Source organism: Squalius cephalus (assembly GCF_949319135.1).
Source record: "Squalius cephalus genome assembly, chromosome: 12".
Lineage (NCBI taxonomy): Eukaryota > Metazoa > Chordata > Actinopteri > Cypriniformes > Leuciscidae > Squalius > Squalius cephalus.
In genome coordinates, this window is record NC_137133.1 from 12,124,847 (window position 1) to 12,145,736 (window position 20,890).

General features: G+C 37.5%; 1 protein-coding gene across 1 annotated transcript in view; it reads left to right on the plus strand.

Moving 5' to 3' along the window:
- Window positions 1–20,349, plus strand: part of xkr6b (XK, Kell blood group complex subunit-related family, member 6b) — a 62,855-nt gene extending 42,506 nt beyond the window's left edge. Inside the window, exons 2-3 of the mRNA XM_079888520.1 lie at window positions 17,177–17,373; window positions 18,732–20,349. Coding sequence (XP_079744646.1) covers window positions 17,177–17,373; window positions 18,732–19,705 — 1,171 coding nt within the window. The 3' untranslated portion in view covers window positions 19,706–20,349. The remainder of the gene's footprint in view (window positions 1–17,176; window positions 17,374–18,731) is intronic.
- The last annotated feature ends 541 nt before the right edge of the window (window positions 20,350–20,890 follow it).

The following is a 20,890-nucleotide window of genomic DNA, read 5'->3' on the forward strand; positions in this document are numbered from 1 at the left end:
TGACGAACCCGGCTGGGACGTACTTATAGATCAAAGTCTACTTTATTTTTCTTTTCTTTTTTTCTTTGCAAAACATACAGAGATGACATGTTTATGACATATAACTTTGTATAGCCTACAATATGTTCAATGTCATCAGAAATCAAATGAGAAAAGAAGAGTTAACAATGAGCTGAAAAAAAAGAACAGAGAAAAAGAACATGAAGGTAAGATTTTAATCTATACATCAGTTATACAAATTTTGTCATGTTATGTTTAAATAAGTTTCATAAGAAATGTTAGGTAATGCAGGGTCCAAAGATGAGAGGATAAGTTTTAAAGTTGAGACACTCACATACTGATATATAACGCATATTTTAAAAACTTTTTTGTATAAAATGTATATTTATTTGCAACAGTTATGTTAACAGTAATAATAAGAAATTTCTGTCGTAAAAACAGCTATTCAGCTGATGGACACCGTGCTGTGTTTTCATGGGAACATCCCAGGTGAAAATAATGAGGAAATTATGTTGTCTTTCGTTGCTCCCTTCACCAAGTGCGTTCCAAACGGCTACATAATGGCACACAAGTGCCCTGCTCACTCCAAAGTCTCCACTTCAAGGGCTCTACCCTTCGAAGGGAGTAGGGCATAGGGATGCTCATGAGCAATAAGCGTGTCCCAGTCAGGTTCGTCACTTATTGGGGTCTATTATTATTTATAAATTATATATATATATATATATATATTAATTATCTGACATTTTTGACAAAATTTTTTTAATTCAGCTATAATTTTGTCTTGATGTATAAGAATATTTTGTTTTGTGGATTATAAGTAAACATCTGTTATGTAAAATATCTTATTTAGGGCAGTACTACATTTTTACTCTTATTTTCTAATAATATTTTGAAGATTCTGCAAGGTGTTTATAAAAAGTACCACAACTATATATACAGAATTTATTATAGGAAGCACCTTGTTCACTGTTCTTTTAACAAACATATGAGTTCTTACCACAGTCCTCAAAACTTTTTTAAAGATAAGTATAGGCAAATTTCAGTATTCCCACTGCTGAGAACAAATTTCAGTACACAGCTCCCAAGTCAGCAATTCTTTGAGGGAAAAATGTCCTTTTTGAGACTTTTTTTGCTCAGCCTTTGTGCAAAACAACACACTGAGACCATGCTATTAAGAATGACAAATTGCCTGCTTATAAATGCAGACACTAGCAAATGCGTGTAAGTTAGTGTGCTCAGCTAGTGTGCTTCCACAGACTGCAAACTAGTAGGCAGAAATCTAAGACCTCCAGGAAATTATATTGATAATTGATTTCAATTGCTCTGCTGTCGCGAGGGTTCTCCGAAACGGTAAGCCACTTGCCGTAATTACAGTCTCAAACAGGATAAACCTGCACGACGTGCTTTTCAATGACCGAAAGGGAAAGACAGGCAGCCGCAGCGTTCTCATAAAAAGCAAGTAGGTCAAGCGCTTTCTTTTAATCCTGGCTTAGTCAGGGCCCATGTCTGGTTGATGGGAGCTCTCAAAGCTCCAAAGAAGGCAGAGAAAATCCCATTCTCTTCTATACTGCCAAAAATTGTCCATATTCCCTTTGTTTAGATTCAAAGGATGCTCAGCTGTCAGTAACTCCTGCATTCTCTTTGGACTCGGATCTCTTTGAAACTCAGATGTTGTTTTTGTTGTATTTGCACACGCCTGATGTTTGTTTAGTTATGAAACTACACAGGAAAGCATCAGAGATGAAATCGATGAAAGTCTCAGCATGAAATCTTTTACAGCTTTCATAAGGCCTAATAATCATCCAATAAGCCAGCCAACAAAAATTAACTAAAAACTGCTCTGATTAGCTCACCGTTATTGCTTATTCGCAGCGATGGAGATGCATCGCCGCGGGCAGGAAATTACATTTATATTCGAGTGAAGAATCAGAACATCCCTGGCAAAGCCACGGTGGCCTCTGATTGGCTGGGAAGCCGACTCAAAAGGCCACACTTTCTACACATTTAGCTGCTCTCTGGGGCTCCAGAGCAGAAACAAGCAATGCGTGTATACTCTGACGGACCAGTATGCAAGGCACTTTTGTAACAGGATTTCTGCCGTGAAAGTGGAACACAGTGGAACAGTGTGCATAGACAAGAGGCATGAGATGTGTAAAACAGCAGCGGTGGATAAAGGTCTGGTCTACTGCTACGTGCAGTTTATGTTAACATGCACATGCACTTTCTGGAATATAATTAAAAATACTGAAAGTGCTTTCATACTGTTAAAATGCATAATTGGCAAGAAATCAGATCTCTTTTAGGATCTTCTTTGCGTGCTGCTTGTTTTTTACACTGCCATCATTTTCGCCTTTCACTTTTCCAGTGAAAATATCTAAAGAAATAAATAAACATACATTTACTCAAGAAGCAAAATTGTGTAACATACTAAGTCGCAAGAACCAGTCACAAGTCGCACGGGTATATTAGTGGCAATAGCCAACAAAACATTGTATGGGTCAAAATTATTGATTTTTCTTTTATGCCAAAAATCATTAGGACATTAAGTAAAAATCATGTTCCATGAAGATATTTAGTAAATTTCCTACTGTAAATATAGAACACATTTAGTTTTGTGAGTGAATGCAGCACAATCGCGAACATAAACGGACAACTTTAAAGGCGATTCTCTCAATGTTTCGATTTTTTTGCACCCTCAGATTCCAGATTTTCAGTTAGTTGTATCTCGGCCAAATCCTCTCTCTCGGTTCCTATCCCTAACAAACCATACATCAATGGAAAGCTTTTTTTATTCAGCTTTCATATGATGTATAAATCTCAATTTCGAAAAATTGACCTGGCTTTGTGGTCCAGGGTCACATATTTACAATATATACTCACTCTGCCATTCAAAGTCTGACTTTCTAACCATTAGGCCATGAGTGCCCCCAGTCGGACTTCCTTCAAAAACAAAAATCGTACCAATCCCAAACTTTTGAATGGTATATATATTGAACTGTGTATAAAAATAAATAATTGATTGGATAATTGAATAGTTGGCACTCATTGATTTCTGCCCGCTTCCGATTTCATCATGGTCCCCAGACACTGTAAGTAAATATCACAAATTGACTATTTACCACAGACAGTAGATGATGATTTCCTCAGCCCCTCGTTTTGACAGACTGAGGTACGAATCTCTTTTTGCAGTGACCACATCCTCTTCCTCCTCCCTCTCCTCAACATGAACTCATGTGATCCAGACTCTCGCTGTGATATGAGCAGGCAGTTGCTAATAGTGACAAAAGAGCGTGAAGAGAATCAGAGCGTGAGGGACTCACAGCTCCATTGACTATGAGCCGTGAGGCAGTGGGAGACAAACACACATAAACACACTAAAAAAATAACAAATGTTCTTTTTTTTGCTCTCTCTAAAGGTAGTTTCTATTCATGAATGCTACTGAAGTTGTAATTTAGTGCCAAATGATTAGAACTGACAGCCAAATCAGCATAGTGAAATTATTTTCGTTGTGACACTGAAGACTGGAGTAATAGCTGATGAAAATTCAGCTTTGCCATCAAAGGAATAAATTAAATAAAAAATAAAATAAAACAGAAAGCAGTTATTTTCATATATTACTGTTTTAATTAAATAATTGCAGATAAATCAAATAAATCAAATATATTTACAATATAATACAGTATGTAGCCTAAATAATTAGCAGTTAGTCATTTTTGTTTATATTGCAGTGGCTGGCAGTAATACATTTCAGAAATCTATCCATTTACCCGAACATTCGAGAGCAAGTTGATTGAGCGTCTGCAAGCGTAGTTAGACGCATATATGAATATCTATCTGCAATAGACTTCAGCAGATGATTTTGCTAAACAAGACGACAATACAACAAGACGAAGGCGTCAGCTAACACGACATTAAAAAGGTACAAAAGTAAAAGTAAAAGCATTAAAGGTACAGTGTGTAATTTTGACAGCAAGTGGTTGAAATGGGTACTGCAGTCCGATTTCAAAATGTTCAATATTATATTCCTGCAATACGGAGATTAGAGTTTAAGTGGACGGGATCACACAGACCAAAACAAAAACAGACATTTGGACATGTAACACACACATTTCAAAGTAAAAAAACAAAACTGTCTGTATTGTTTTTAGAGAAACAAGTAGGTGAACTTAGCATGTTTCCTAAAAATCAGCAAACATATTATAGTATTTTATGCTTTAGTACAGTCAAAAAATTACATACACCACCATGAAATAGTAGTTTAAACCTGTAATATTGAGTTATTGTATATAAAAACACAAAGCAACACATTCTCACCTGTGAAAGGTTATCCCATTTCTCAGGGATAAATCTTAGCGGTTTCAAAACCAAAAGCTGCCCAGTGTTGTGGCCTAACCCTTTCTGTGTGTTACAACACGCTGACCGTTCCAATATGGTGGGACGCCGACATGTCTGGAGTGGTCGAATGCAGAATGCTAATCAGACATTGGCTTTTGCAGTCTTTTTGGACTTATAGTGACACCTAGTGGCATGGATGCAGCATTACTCAAATGTTTTCCGTTACTGATCTTGCATCCTCCTGGTGTGCATACTATCCATCCTTAATAACATGTGATATTAGAATAAGCATGTCCCAAAGCATAGTCTAGTCCAAAAAAGTCCCCAGATGTGTTTACTGGCGTGAGGGCGGGACAACCTCACTCACATGAAAGCACAGCAATAGCAAACCACAACAAACCAATCAATTTTCGATTGACTAAATCAAGTCCCGCCCTACATTTTTTCCTGTTTCAGAAACTATTTCACTCAGATATACATCAAAATAGGGAAGAAAAGACAACTTCCGTTTCATGCCAACTTAAAGCCTTCTCTGGGTCTGTGATTTATTGTATCCTCTGTCTTAAAAGTGTTGTGTACTACTTTGATAAATGGAAATGTTTCTGTACCCACTGGGAAGCATTTATGCCCTCACTGTTGCCATCATAGTGATGTAATGGAAGGTACTTTCTTGCTTTTCTCCAGAGACAACCAGTCGGCTCTAAATCTGGCCCTGTCACACTTTCATAAAAGCCAAATTTAATTTGTAGCCATTTGTGTGTTTCTCCCTCACAGTGAATAGGACTGTGGCTATAAATACCTGAGTTGCACATGGGGACAGAGATGCTGCGCATAATCAAAGAGAACCTCAGCAGAGACAAATAATCAGGAGAGAGGGAGAGCAAAAGAGCGAGCGGAGAGCGGTAAATAATGATTAGAACCAGGAATAGAGGGAAAATGGAAGCATAAATAAATAGGGAACAGATAGTAAAGGGAAGAAAGGGATGCTGGGAAACTGGAGGAGCGTTCAGCAAGGTGATATGGAGGACCTGAAGAAAGTGTTCCCTCTCTCACCTCAGCTCAATGACTCATTTAGTGAGTCATCGCTGTCCTGTCACACACACATCTGCTGCCCACACACACCTCTCCAACCAATTAGGCGTATGTACTTCAATAGACTACGGAAATATGCAAAACAGCCAAAATGGTGGCCATCTTAGCACACAGTAAAATTTAAAAGTAACGACAGTGCTTTGTTAATACTTGAAAGGCATGAAATGGGTCATTTCCAAGGACGTCTATAATAATATAATGTCATGTGAGGTGTGACGTGCAAGGCAGCAGGCCAGGAAAATATAAGCTTTATGCTTCTCCAACAAATTGGTCACTTCTACTATATTGAAATATTTGCTACTTTAGGGTGTTTCTCCAAGTTTTAGCTCGGTGGTTCTCAACCTTTTTGACTTCAAGGACCCCATTTGTCCAAGACAATATTCAAAGGCCCTCCTATCTAACTACCTCTACTTCTGTTGGGGAAAAAAAAAAAACTAAAATGTCACTTTAATGATGTACATTGTTATTTCAGGGTTTTAGCATTTTAATTATGGTAATATGACTACATTGAAATCATTTTAAGACTTCCCCCTGGACGTTTGGTTGAGAACCACGAGATTAATATTAATAGATTTAGTTTATTTTTGTTATGTGAAGGTCACATTAAAATATGGTAATGTCTGGGAAACTTTTTACTATGCCTTTTATGTATACATTTAATTGTTTTGCCCTTGCCCCAGACCCATACATGTGATGTGTGGTGAAAACTAAGAGAAATCAATGTAAATATTACTTCTTGTTTTCCCTAAAATATCAGAATATTTCATTGTGCATAATTTCCAATTAATCTGTAATTTTGTCAAATTATGTAAAAATTGTAAAAAATTGTGATGTATAAATATAGTGTATAATATACATACAATGTTAACAATTAAATTATTCAAGACATTAAATCATTTTAAAGCCATTTTATTAAAAACATGTTAGATGTGTAATTTCCACTGTCATTCCTATCACAGAATGTTATAAAATTTTGGTAGAATTATCCCTTAAACAATTTATTTCAGATTTGGTAAAATGACACTGGTGGAACATCATGACTTAAAAAAAAAAAAAAAAAAAAAAAAAAAGACAGACAGAAATTAGAAAAAAAATGTAAATGTTCACTTTGGATATTGTTAGTACAAAGAGCTAAGTGTAGTTGTCTCTACACATTAAACTGTAACATTTGAACTACATGAGTAGGCTATAGATTGTTTGGTGGAGACAAGCCTGCATCCCCTGAAAACTCTGTTTCTATCAAAATAATATGTGCTCATGTCTGTTTCTAGGTTGATCTTCAGTCTGTTAATTGGTTCAGTTCTCTCCCTGTTTATCACTATGGTTTCTAATTGATTGTTCTGTTCAGTTGTGTTGTTAATTAGCTCCTCCATTGCTGTCTATTTAAGACCTGTGTTTGCATCAGTTCTTTTCTTTGTCAGTTCTACGTCATTTTAGGTTGGTTGTTCTGTTCCTGGTATTCCTGTTCTTGAGTGTGATTTAAAGATTTTAGTTTGTTTCTGAATAAAGACTGCTGCACCTAGATCCTGCTTCCTCTCTGCTGCAACCAACCGTGACAATATAGGATAAATAAAATGCAACACGTGTGCAGCAGGAAATGGTCTGTATCTTTGGTGCGGATGAACAGATGGCTTGGACATGACCTGGAACAGGAGGCCAAGTGCAGGCTAACTAACGAGGCGTGAGCAAGCTCAATGATCTCAGGCCGAATAATTCAAGGGGAGCCAGGTTTCAGATAACAGGTCTAAAAGGTCTCAGCGTGAGGGGCTTCAAATGCGGCATATGCTGAAATTGTGTAAAAGGAAAAGACTATGATTGAAGAGGATTTCTGTGTGAGTGAAAGTCAAACAAAGTTTACATAAACTCTTAAGTCAGTTGAAAAGTGCAGCTTTCTTTTATATATAAAGGGCCCTTTGATGTGTCCCACCCCAGCTTCCCGTTTCAATAAGAAATACTTCAACTCAGGAAAGAAAGCTGCACTTTTCAAGTGATTTATTTGAGTTTATGTAAACCTTTGCTTGACTTTCACTCACACAGAAATCCTCTTCAATCATAGTCTTTTCCTTTTACACAATTTCAGCATATGCTGCATTTTATTGGACAATAGTTTTATGAGTGCGAATGATATTAAGACTTACATAAAGTTGGTTCATTCTCTCAGAAGAGAAAGAATATACATTTTAAATGTGTATCTGCTAGATCATCAAATTTGGGAGTATATTCAGGGTGATTTTTTGTTGTTGTCACACCTGGCAATGGGAGTGAAATGAGAAAAATCATGTATATTTCTCTCCAGCACGAGACCGTATTTTGAATAATTATTATAGAAATTGTTTTTTGATATTGTCAATTTGGATGCTTACTGTGAAGTTTGAAGACTGTTGTTCTACAGTTTGACTTGAACTATAGCTGATTTCAGAAGCACATACTAGCATTCTACTAGCATTATTTTTGTCATTGCTTTATATGTGTTAGGTTGCAGTTCCTAATGGGCAAGCCATTCGGTGTGTCAGAAATTGCATACTGTAGGTACTACATTTGAATTTACTTCAGGATCATTATAAAACGAATGTTCTATATAGTATGAATATGTGTAGTATGAATGAATTTCGGACGTATACATCCGTCATGTTGTTAGTCATGTGCCATTCATTAATTCTCTCCCGTGGCCCTATGGGACAGTAAAGTGTCCATCACACACACACACAGACACACACACATATATATATATATACAGTGCTATGCATAAGTTTAGACACCCATGCTAAAGTTGACTAAAAAGAGGAATAAAAAATCATCTTTTGGAAATTGAACTTAATGCCTTAATTAAAAAAAATAGGAAAAATCCAACCTTTAAGGACACCAATTTTCTTTGTGAATGAATAATGTATCATAAATAAATGTTCTTCCTTAAAATACAGGGTGCATAAGTTTGGACACCCCTATGTTAAATTCTCATAGAGGCAGGCAGATTTTTATTTTTAAAGGCCAGTTACTTCATGGATCCAGGATACTATGCATCCTGATAAAGTTCCCTTGGCCTTTGGAATTAAAATAGCCCCACATCATCACATAGCCTTCACCATATCTAGAGATTGGCATGGTTTTATTTCAGTTAGCCTGATAGCTGGTTTGATTTGCATTGAGAGATGATCTTATGGAAAGTACTCCATGCCAATCTCTTTTTACAGTGTATGTATATATATATGTATATATATGTATATATATATGTATGTATATATATATTATATATATTGCGTCTCATGTTCAAAGAATAATGTACAAGTTAGATTGAACGCATTCGCCACCAATCTGACAAAACATTAAATAGTTATGAATTGTCATGTTAGCACACACTCAATAATACAGTTTTGTTCTTTTTTATCCACAAAAATAGTGCGATCTTAATTTTGTATTAACTTTGAACTTCAGTACACTACACTATAGCATAAAATGAGCTCAAAGCTAATTTTGATTTCCATGCGGTCATTAGCAGCAATTTAATACAGGGTTACACGTTTTTTTTCTTACACTGAACTCTTCATTTGCTCCGCCCATTGGAGTCAGGAATCAGGATATGGAGCGCAGTCCAACAGCACACGAGTGGACTGGTTCTGGATCACACTGCTCCAACATTTGAGGAGCATGTGAGTGTGGGGGGCAAAGAGCATACTGGTGGGTTTGTTTGTTAGCACCCCCTGACATTTACCAGACTTACAGAAAATGTCAGTGAATGCCAGATGTTAGCTCTGGTTATGATGCAGCTCTTGAAAAGCCTGAGCTATTGATCCATAGCCTCCCTCCCCTCACCCAATTCACGTCTCCTCTCACCCTGCCCCTTCACTTGTCTTTTCTCTCTCTCCTCCTCTCCCTCTCTTCTCCTGCCCTGTGCGGAGCAACCGACACCTGTCAAAGCTCAGAAGTCAAAGGTCTGAATAATGGATTCTGGCTGAAACTGTCAACATTTACATTTATTCCTGAGTTGCATATAGCCATGTTCATGCTTGAGAAGAACAGCCCTGCTACACGAGTGGGCTATTGAATGTACGAGATGAATTATGTATGTTAAGGACAAATGCTTTGTCCTTTTTTTTTTTAGCCCCACCTGAATCAGACAAGCCTCTGATGGAAAATCGGAGCTGACCTTCCCAGCTTTGACACACCATCTCACATTTCTTCACCCCCAGAGGGAAGTTTTATAGCTCAGAGGTTGCTCTTTCGTAGCTTAGGAGACTTAATGGACTTGTGTTGTCTTTGCCTCTAGCAAATTCCTATTTTTAATTGAAATCTGATGTGATTGCTGACCCTTGTGGATCAATGATGTGACAATACATTTTAAATACATTAAAAATGCTGACGAATACACCTTTACGCCACATATTTATAAATGAATAATTCATGATATTTATAAACTTTAAAAACCTTTAAATAATTAAGATGTGTACATTCATATGTATTCAAATTGTAAGGAAAATGTTAAATATATTATTTTGCTTGATGGTTACACATGACAATTTTAGAGTTATTAAACTTTTTTTTAAAACCAACATAAAACACTAAAAATAAAAAAGATTTATATTTTGTATTTATCATTTATATGTCATATATTCTGGTTTCTAGACAAATCTGAGCATGATTTGAGACATTGACTTTAAAGCGGACAAGTGAAATTAGTAGGTCTTTTTATCAGGAGAATCAGGAGAAAAGCTCTTAATGTTATCTATAAACTGCAGAAACAATTGAGATCTCATTTGTGATTTTTCTTTCCTGCGGACAGGCTCCTTCCCTGGAACATTTTGTGTCACCTTCAGTCAGCTGACTATATGATTGAGCGGTGAAATGGAGCTGAAGCACTAGCTGCACGGTTTGAGATCCTCTCCTTGTTGAGTAGAAACCTGGCAAGTTACCTCGTTCATTCTGTTGGCATTGTGACAGGTGAAACTCCAGTTCACGTTGCATTTTTCAGATGCATGTGCTGTTTTGCCATTTGTCCTCAGAAATCTGATTCATGCAGTGAAGTGGTAAATGGGCTCCATGCATGATGCATTTAGAGTGACAGTTTCATTTCTTAACATGTAGTTATATTATATTGCATTTATTTCTTAATGTAGTTATTTGTAGGTTTGTCTTTTTTAGTTTGCTGTTTCACTGTGTCTTGTTCATTGGATCCTCATCTTTAGACACAACTGGTTTTATTTACTCATTGGTTGCTGTTGGTGGTGGTCAGGCTGTTTTAGTAATGGATTGTTGTTAATTAGTCTTATTTACTCATTGGTTGTTCTTGGTCATTCTTGTTAAGTCAGATTGTTGTTGGTTAGTCTTATTTACTCATTGGTTGTTGTTGGTCAGTATTTTTTGTAATGGATTGTTGTTGATGAGTTTTATTTAGTCTTGTATAGTCATTGGTTGTTCTTGGTCAGTCTTGTTTAGTCAGATTGTTGTTGGTTAGTCTTATTTACTCATTGGTTGTTGTTGTTGTTTAGCTTTATTTACTCATTGTTTTTTTTGTTTTTTTGTTGGTCAGGCATTTTTTTTGTAATGGATTGTTGTTGATTATTCTTGTATCTTTGGTGGTTGTTGTTGGTCAGTTTTGTTTAGTTATAGATTAGTCATTGATTAGTTTTGGTTGTTGTTGGTTAGTCATGTCTAGTCATTGGTTGTTGTTTATTAGTCTTGTTTAGTCATTGATTACTATTCATTTAGTCTTGTTATACAGTATTTTTGACCCCTACGTATGTACATAAGTTACCCCTCATGTTACCTTTGTCCCTTGTGTATTAAATGTCCTTTTGGTTCTTTCTGACTGGGTTTTGTGAGTCTTGTACATGTCTGGTTTGTTTAGAGCCCTTTCTCAAGCCTCATCTATCTGGTCAGGTCCTGCTTTATTATGGATTTTGTTTGCTACTTTCCTATAATAACAATGCACTGGGTCCTCAGTTTCATCATAATGTCAGTTTGTTACACAAACACTGATGTTTGAACATATAGCTTAAAGGGGCTTTAGAGACATAAAATCCTCAGATAACATTAAATAAAATAGAGTGAATAACTTGCTTCTGTAACATTGCATGCAGAGATGTGTTATAGTCCAGGCTGTTGTGGAGAATTAACTCCCACAAAGAAACATGATGTGCTTTGCCGGTGTGCACAATAATGTCTTTTTGTTGCTGTTGTTAGTGATGTTTGCCACCAAATGTTCCTCCTACTTTTACATAATTACCGGCTCTTGTTAAAGCCATTAAGCTTTGCAACGAATGCAAAGATGATTATAGTTGTAATTAGCTTCATGAGAGCAGTGAGCGGCAGAAAGAGATTACGCTCCATCCAAAACACATTCTGGTGAACGATTCTAAAGGCACACTCACTTCAAAAAAAGCATGTGATTCCCAAGAGTCACTGAGACAAGCTGCCCTTTTCTGAAAGACCTGCAAATGTGCAAGAAACATTAGATACAGTATGCAGTCCTCATAAAACAATTAGGCTATTGGGGAAAGCTTGATGGACAGTCTCGACAGGATGTTGAAGTCAAAGAAAAATGTTTTTTTAATTGTTTTTCATTTTTGATTAAATGTTCACAGTACGACTTATCTACTTAATCTATATCTATTGTGGCTGTAGTTTAGAATGTTCACCAACAGCTATTTAGGCTACTTTGTAATGTTTACCAATGCCAAATAGCTATTGTGGCTAGTTTATAATGTTCTTTAATAGATTGGCTAGTATTTAGGCTACTTTGTAATGTTTACAATTGCCCAAATAGCTATTTAAGCTAGTTTAAAATGTTCACCAATAGCCAAATAGCCATAATGGATCATTTATATTGTTCATTAATAGCTTAGCCTACTTTGTAATGTTTACAATTAGCCAAATAGCTATTGTGGCTAGTTCATAATGTTCACTAATAGCCAATTAGCAATACACAGTTTATATTGTTGACCAATAGCTACAGTGAGGAAAATAAGTATTTGAACACCCAGCTATTTTGCAAGTTCTCCCACTTAGAAATCATGGAGGGGTCTGAAATTGTCATCGTAGGTGCATGTCCACTGTGAGAGACATAATCTAAAAAAAAAAATCCAGAAATCACAATATATGATTTTTTAACTATTTATTTGTATGATACAGCTGCAAATAAGTATTTGAACACCTGAGAAAATCAATGTTAATATTTGGTACAGTAGCCTTTGTTTGCAATTACAGAGGTCAAACGTTTCCTGTAGTTTTTCACCAGGTTTGCACACACTGCAGGAGGGATTTTGGCCCACTCCTCCACACAGATCTTCTCTAGATCAGTCAGGTTTCTGGGCTGTCGCTGAGAAACACGGAGTTTGAGCTCCCTCCAAAGATTCTCTATTGGGTTTAGGTCTGGAGACTGGCTAGGCCACGGCAGAACCTTGATATGCTTCTTACAGAGCCACTCCTTGGTTATCCTGGCTGTGTGCTTCGGGTCATTGTCATGTTGGAAGACCCAGCCTCGACCCATCTTCAATGCTCTAACTGAGGGAAGGAGGTTGTTCCCCAAAATCTCGCAATACATGGCCCCGGTCATCCTCTCCTTAATACAGTGCAGTCGCCCTGTCCCATGTGCAAAAAAACACACCCAAAGCATGATGCTACCACCCCCATGCTTCACAGTAGGGATGGTGTTCTTGGGATGGTACTCATCATTCTTCTTCCTCCAAACACGTTTAGTGGAATTATGACCAAAAAGTTCTATTTTGGTCTCATCTGACCACATGACTTTCTCCCATGACTCCTCTGGATCATCCAAATGGTCATTGGCAAACTTAAGACGGGCCTTGACGTGCTGGTTTAAGCAGGGGAACCTTCCGTACCATGCATGATTTCAAACCATGACGTCTTAGTGTATTACCAACAGTAACCTTGGAAACGGTGGTCCCAGCTCTTTTCAGGTCATTGACCAGCTCCTCCCGTGTAGTTCTGGGCTGATTTCTCACCTTTCTTAGGATCATTGAGACCCCACGAGGTGAGATCTTGCATGGAGCCCCAGTCCGAGGGAGATTGACAGTCATGTTTAGCTTCTTCCATTTTCTAATGATTGCTCCAACAGTGGACCTTTTTTCACCAAGCTGCTTGGCAATTTCCCCGTAGCCCTTTCCAGCCTTGTGGAGGTGTACAATTTTGTCTCTAGTGTCTTTGGACAGCTCTTTGGTCTTGGCCATGTTAGTAGTTGGATTCTTACTGATTGTATGGGGTGGACAGGTGTCTTTATGCAGCTAACGACCTCAAACAGGTGCATCTAATTTAGGATAATAAATGGAGTGGAGGTGGACATTTTAAAGGCAGACTAACAGGTCTTTGAGGGTCAGAATTCTAGCTGATAGACAGGTGTTCAAATACTTATTTGCAGCTGTATCATACAAATAAATAGTTAAAAAATCATATATTGTGATTTCTGGATTTTTTTTTAGATTATGTCTCTCACAGTGGACATGCACCTACGATGACAATTTCAGACCCCTCCATGATTTCCAAGTGGGAGAACTTGCAAAATAGCAGGGTGTTCAAATACTTATTTCCCTCACTGTATATATGGGCTACTAAATAAGGTTTACCGGTTAGCCAAACTGCTAATGTGTCTTGTTTTGTTCATCAATAGCAAAATAGCTATTTAGGCATTGTTATTTGGTAAACTTTAAGCTCTATCTAACCTAATTCTAAACTCTTCTCTTGTTGACTATTCTGTCTACTAGGAAATGCATTAAACAAAATAAAATGTGTTGCAAACAGCAATTCACATTGACTTCCAATACCATGGCATAATAACAGTATTTTTGTCAGAAGGCTAAACACAGCATTGGAAATAGAGTTTTTCAAACCAGTTTAGGTTTTCGGGAACAGACATCATCTGTGGAGTTATTGTGTGTGTGACTGTATAGCAGCTGTAGCGAGGTTCTGTACTTAATGTGTACATTAAATGCGAGAGCAGATGTAGCGGTGTTCACTAGGTGTGTAAACAGAGTGGGTGAGCCGCTCTCAGTGTAAAAGTAGCTCAGAGCAGATGGCACGGTTATGGCAGCCAGAGAAGTGAAGTCACAGCAACTTCAAGCAGCAGCTGCCCCTTTCATGCTGAAATATGACCTGCTGCTAAGTTTTTACATTCAGAATCCATACCTGATGCAGTAAAAATGAGACTTCATAGATTTCAGTGTAATGAACAGGGCATTCAAAGCTTGGTGGTCCAGAGAGAAGTGGAGAAGAGGGAGCGGGGTACACTTACAGACTGTGTGGATGAGTAAACCATGAAGAACATATTGTATGAACAGAATGGCAAACGCAGACATGAAAGAAACATAGAGCTGAGATAGCTGGAGATTATGCTCGTCAACATTGTTGTGGACTGGAGCCAAGGAGGTGGGGTGGCATCTGTGACTAACTTTGAAGTTCGTGTATAAATATGTGTGTGTTTCCCACCAGTTCCTTTGATGTACTGTGTATTACACTGTTTTCTGTGTAACAAAGGGCGTTACCTCCGAGGTGGCAAGAGAGGCAGTGCCTCCTCAAAAAGACTAGATGAGAAAATAATCCACAGTAAAAATAAAACAATGCAGATATTACAAAATATTACAAAATTTGAGCATAAATCACTATTTTTCTAAAGTGAGACTGTCCAACAGCGACACCAGTGACTATTAAAAAGAGTAGCCGAACATTAGTTAACAAAATAAAATATATTTGTTACTATTTGTTATTATTTTGGAATAAATGTAAAAATATATTGAGAAAACTTGATGATAACTATATTTTGTTTTAATAAATAGATCAATACATTGTAAATGTAAAAATGTGTCAAGATTAAGTGTAATCTACTTGAGCAAAAAGCAAAAAAAAAAAAAAAAAAAAAAAAAAATGACTTTGCCTCCACTGTGATGACTTTGCCTCCATATTTCAGAACACCACTGTGCGCCACTGGCTTATAATGAGATATGATGGCTCGATTAGATGGTGAATTTTGTAAATAAATAGATAATTGTCTTTATTTCTTGCAACTGCAAATTTACTTCTTGTGATTGTGAGATTTATTTTGCCGTTATTGTTTCTTTATTTCCCATCTCAATACTAATTGCTCATTTTGAATGAATTTATATGATTTAATACAAAAATGCACACACATGAATACATAAATTATTTATTTATTTATTTATTAGTAGCTGTTTACATAGACTAGAACCATCACAGAGGCAGGTGTGATTTGTCAGGGAAGCTATTTTGAAAGATATCTTTCAGGTAATAGGGACATTTTATGTGTAGAATTCAGAAAAATTGCTTCAAGCACCTTTAAGTAACAGAATCATGCTGTTTTTACAGATTATGTTGGGCAAAGCCTGTTTTACGCAACAGTAACGTCTACCCTCTAGTGGTGTAGTCGTATCATTACACTCTTTTTGAAGGCAGTTTCATTTTCTCAGATACTGGACCTGTGAGTCCCATTTACCTCCTGTTGACCTCATATCATCAGTCCTGTTATTATGGCTGTATGTAATCTGCTCCTCTCAGTAACATTTTTATGTTATTTATGTATCTTAGCTTCTCTCATTAAACACATCATAATTGAGCTTCAGTTAAGAAATGAGATTGTGCCTCCCGATGTTTAAATATTGTGTGGCTACATGGTGTTGAGCTCTAGAAGATCATCTAAGCTCAATAATCAATCTCTGACAGTCGCTGACACAGAACACCCTGTCTCCATCCCTGCCTAGACAGGCGCCCGTCAGCCACTGTCCTCACTGGTATAGTGGTGTCTTTTAACACAGGATGAGAAAAGATAGGCAAGATGTTTGCTGGAATAATTATCTGCTTCCAGTTATTGCACACTACTGATTTCCCCTGACTCTCAACTGAACCACATCAAATATCACAGTCTTTTTAAAGACTGAAAAATAAGCCCTAATGAATATGTTATTTAATATTAGATGTTTGGGAGCAAAAGGAGTATTTATGTGGAATAATAAATTTGTCCCATATATAAATGTGAAATATATTTGTCCTGTATTTTACATACACATAATTGAATAAACACATAAGGACGTTGCAATGTCATTATCATTGACAGCATCTAACTTAGTTTGTATATTTAAGTAATATTCTCAAGACCACAGTTCACAACTTACATTTTAGACACAATGTTCCCAGTTATTTTGCTCCACTAGCTGAAAAAAAGTTCTTACGAAGCCACAGCAGAATCAGCTGCCGCGTCTCCAAGCAACACCACACTACCACAGTAGTGATGTTTAATTACTGAATGGATTAATGCTGTTGATTGAATTGGTTGAGTGAATGATTCAAATTCAAATTAAAAAAAAGACATATGTCTATATGTATATATGTACTGGTGTGTGTATGCCATACAAAGCAAAGAAGAAAATACACTGCTTTCAAAGAGAAATTACTGGACTGCTTGATACTAGCACCCCACTGGTATAAGCAAAGCTTATGGCTCGATGCTTCTACACTAATTTTAGTACCTCCTCAACACAACATTGGTTTGAAGAATACAAATAATGCACAAGGTCATAATTGCACAGAGAATGTACATATATCCATAATTGGATACAAGATATCAGTCTGGTCAACTGATCCCTTCCCTTGTTTTCTCTTTCTCTGTTTCCCCCCCTTGTTTACTGTCATTTTCTACATCTGAAATATAATCTATATAATTTCATCTCTGTATATTCCAGTTTCATACTATCTCTGCTTTCCTTTGTTTCTGCATCTGCTCTTCTGCAGGTACATCAGAACAATGTATCTCGGCATCCAGAGCCGCAGGCAAAAGGAGAACCAGCGACGCTTCTACTGGGCCATGATGTACGAGTATGCTGATGTCAACATGCTCCGTCTACTGGAGACATTTCTGGAAAGCGCTCCACAGCTGGTTCTCCAGCTCTGCATCATGATCCAGAAGAACCGGGCAGAAACACTGCAGTGTAAGGAGTGCCTCAAGGCTCTGTACTGAGTACAGTATTGCTTTTATACATCAGTAGTGAATGTTCTTTGCATGTGTACATTTTACTGGGATCATTTTTAAATCTTGACAAGAAGATAATGACATCATTTATACTTTTCAGTAGATATATTTATTTTATAATTTCAGTAGTTAGAGTGTCAAATTGACTTAATTTGCTTTGCAGTAGTGTTGGACATTTTTCACATGCATTGCACGCTCAATCAACATTTCTTGATTAGAAATGTTGCTGGAAATGCATCTTTAATTTTTTATGAGTGCAACTCAAGACTGTAACAACATGATGCATGGCTAAAATTCACAGTTAGGTTTGTGACAGCAAAATATGATCTACTGGATCTCACAGCTTTGTGTTATATTAATACATCAACAAGTCCAGCAACCATCTAGAATGGGTAGCAACCATCTTAATCTTTCAGAAAACCAAGCAAATCATGACAAATCTATAGAGTGCATCAGGAAAAAAGGCTGACTTGTGGACGAATCTGACAATCTGAGCCCTCCCTGGCTAAGCCCTTTTAAATGATCAATTGTGTTTGTGGGAATCATGTTTTTTTTTTCCTGCCGTGCAGCTGATAATGTGAGATGTAAGACCATTTCTTACGTGTGAGGTGACAGCACTGCCAGCAGTGTAGATGATTTTATGAACATGAAGTCTGAGCTCAGCAGGATGAATGGTAAACATCTTAGAAAAAAGATACATAGAATAAGCAAGAGGTATGTTTTGGAGAATATAGCTCCATAAATGGTAGGCAGGTGTTTTAGAAATGATAAGACAATGAATGATGCTGTTGTACTGTTTGTGTTAGGGTGCTTTTCATTAGCATTCCTGGATACAGATAAAGTCATTTATCACAGTACACACACATTGGGTTTGATTTTGTTCTTTTTTCCCCACAATTTACCAAGATTGTATAACAGACCGATTAATGTAGATTATTTGTAATTGGGAAATTTGGAAACTGGAATTCAGAGCACGCTTTCATGCAGTTTTATTGTGGTTCTGGATGTTTTTCTATTTATCATGTAAAAATACATACGTACATTACCATTCAAAGGTTTGGGGTCGGTAATGTTTTTTAAATAAGTTTCTTATGCTCACCAAGGCTGCATTTATTTGATTGTTCTATTGTTTCAAATTTAACATTTATAATTATTGTTTTTTTGTTTATTTAATAATGATTAATACTATTCTTTTTTTTAATATAATTATAATAATTACAAATATTAATAAGCAGTGATAGTATAGGAACAGCAATAGTATAGCAATGATACTTTGTATATCTTATAATAGAAATTGTATTTCTCTCTGTTGTCCAGGTGTGTCAGCGATCGCGTCTCTTCTCTCGCTTTCCTGGGTTCTGGCCTCATACCACAAGCTTCTGCGTGATTCCCGCGACGACCAAAAGAGTATGAGCTACCGGGGAGCGTTGGTGCATCTTCTGTGGCGTTTCTTCACCATTTCTTCTCGGGCGCTATCTTTTGCCCTTTTTGCCTCGGTTTTCCACCTATACTTTGGCATTTTTGTGGTGCTTCACTGGTGTGCCATGGCCTTCTGGGTAATCCACGGAGGCACCGACTTCTGTATGTCCAAGTGGGAGGAGGTGCTATTCAACATGGTGGTCGGCGTAGTCTACGTCTTCTGCTGGTTTAATGTCAAGGAGGGAAGGACCCGATTCCGCATGGTGGTTTATTATTCACTGGTGCTGGTGGAAAATACCATCCTTACCGCTCTGTGGTACACCTACAGAGACCCGGTTGCTACCGACTCCTACGCTGCATCCGCCCTCTGCGGCGTCTTCCTGTGCTTTGCCTCTGGAGTGGCCTGCATGGTCTTCTACTACGGAGTCCTGCATCCCATGGGACCCGGGCTGAGGGTGCTGGCCAGTTCCTGCTGTGCTGAGCTGCTCTGGGGTCTCCCGTTACCACCTGAGGCTGAGCCCATGGCTCCCACTCCGGGGCCTCGGGGCTCCCAAGCCACCCCGACCAGGGCTATGGCTTCAGGGGACTACAGCGAGCCGGAGGAGGCTGCCACAGACACATGCCTGCCGGTGTTCCAGGTGAGATCCACAGAGCCCACCGATGCGGCGGGCCGGCCCATTCAGCCCGAGGGGCCCCTAATCAAGATTGACATGCCCAGGAAGCGCTATCCAGCTTGGGATGCTCACTTTGTGGACCGACGTTTGCGGCGGACCATAAACATCCTCCAGTACATCAGCCCCAATGCAGTGGGCATCAGGTACAGGGATGGACCCCTCCTCTACGAGCTGCTCCAGTATGAGTCCTCCCTATAAAGGCGCACAATGCCGCTTCTTCTCTACTCTCATGCCCTCTCTGGTTCTCCACTTCCCTTGGTGCTTTTTTCTTCAGAGTTTTTATTTAGTTGTACTCTTGAGCTATAAGAGTGCATCTAAGGTCTAAAAGAGTCTAAACAGAGAATATTCAACATATATTTTGACTAACACAGTGTAGAGTTGCAGAACAAAGAGTCCGAAATACAACATTCCCTTGTTGGGGTTACTATGGTGTGAATGTTCGACTAATGTGTTTGTTTGATGGTGTTTGTGGCCCTGTCACCTCTGACATGTGCATGATGGGAATGATGGAGGAACATAGTCTTTAGCATCCTCATTCTGATTTTGGCTTTTACCATTTTGTGCCTAGGTTTTATCCAAACATTTGTGATGACAACTGATCTTAAAAGACGGCAAACAACTTAATATCTAATATCTAGACTCTAAGAAAGCACATTTGATTGTCAGAAAAAGCACACAATGCCCCATTCCATTTCTCTTGTGATTAAGGGGGAAGAGACTTGATTGTTTTCAAATTGCTTTAAAAAATGAACAATCGCTTTTTCAAGTAAAATACAATGATGTCATGTAAAATTTTTGGTGTTGGCCTACCATATAGCACTGCCACTGCTATTTTGATCTTCAAGGGCCTTAATATTTATCTTAACATGTCTTTTCCTATTGAAACTCACTAGTGATGTGATATACAACTTTGTAATCAAATGAAGTTGAATATATTATTATTATTATTATTTACATATGGCCCACTGTTATATTTTTCAACCCATCTATATTACATGTGAGTGCTCTTTATGAAAGCTAGATTTAATAAATGGGACATATTTCTTTGTATTTATATACACTATCGTTTAAAAGTTTGGGGCCAGTAAGATGTAAAGAGGTTTAAATTGTCACAAAAGATGTATCATGGTTTTCACAAAAATATTAAGCAGCACAACTAATAATGATACATGTTTCTTAAGCACCAAATCAGCATATTTGAATGGTTTCTGAAGGATCTTGTGACACTGAAGACTGGTGTAATGATGCTGAAATAATATATACAAAATATATTACAATATACAATATATTTTTAATTGCAAGAATATTTCACTATATTACTGTTTTAATGTATATGTATTTTTGTATTAAATATCAAATAAATGCAGCTTTGGCGCGCATATA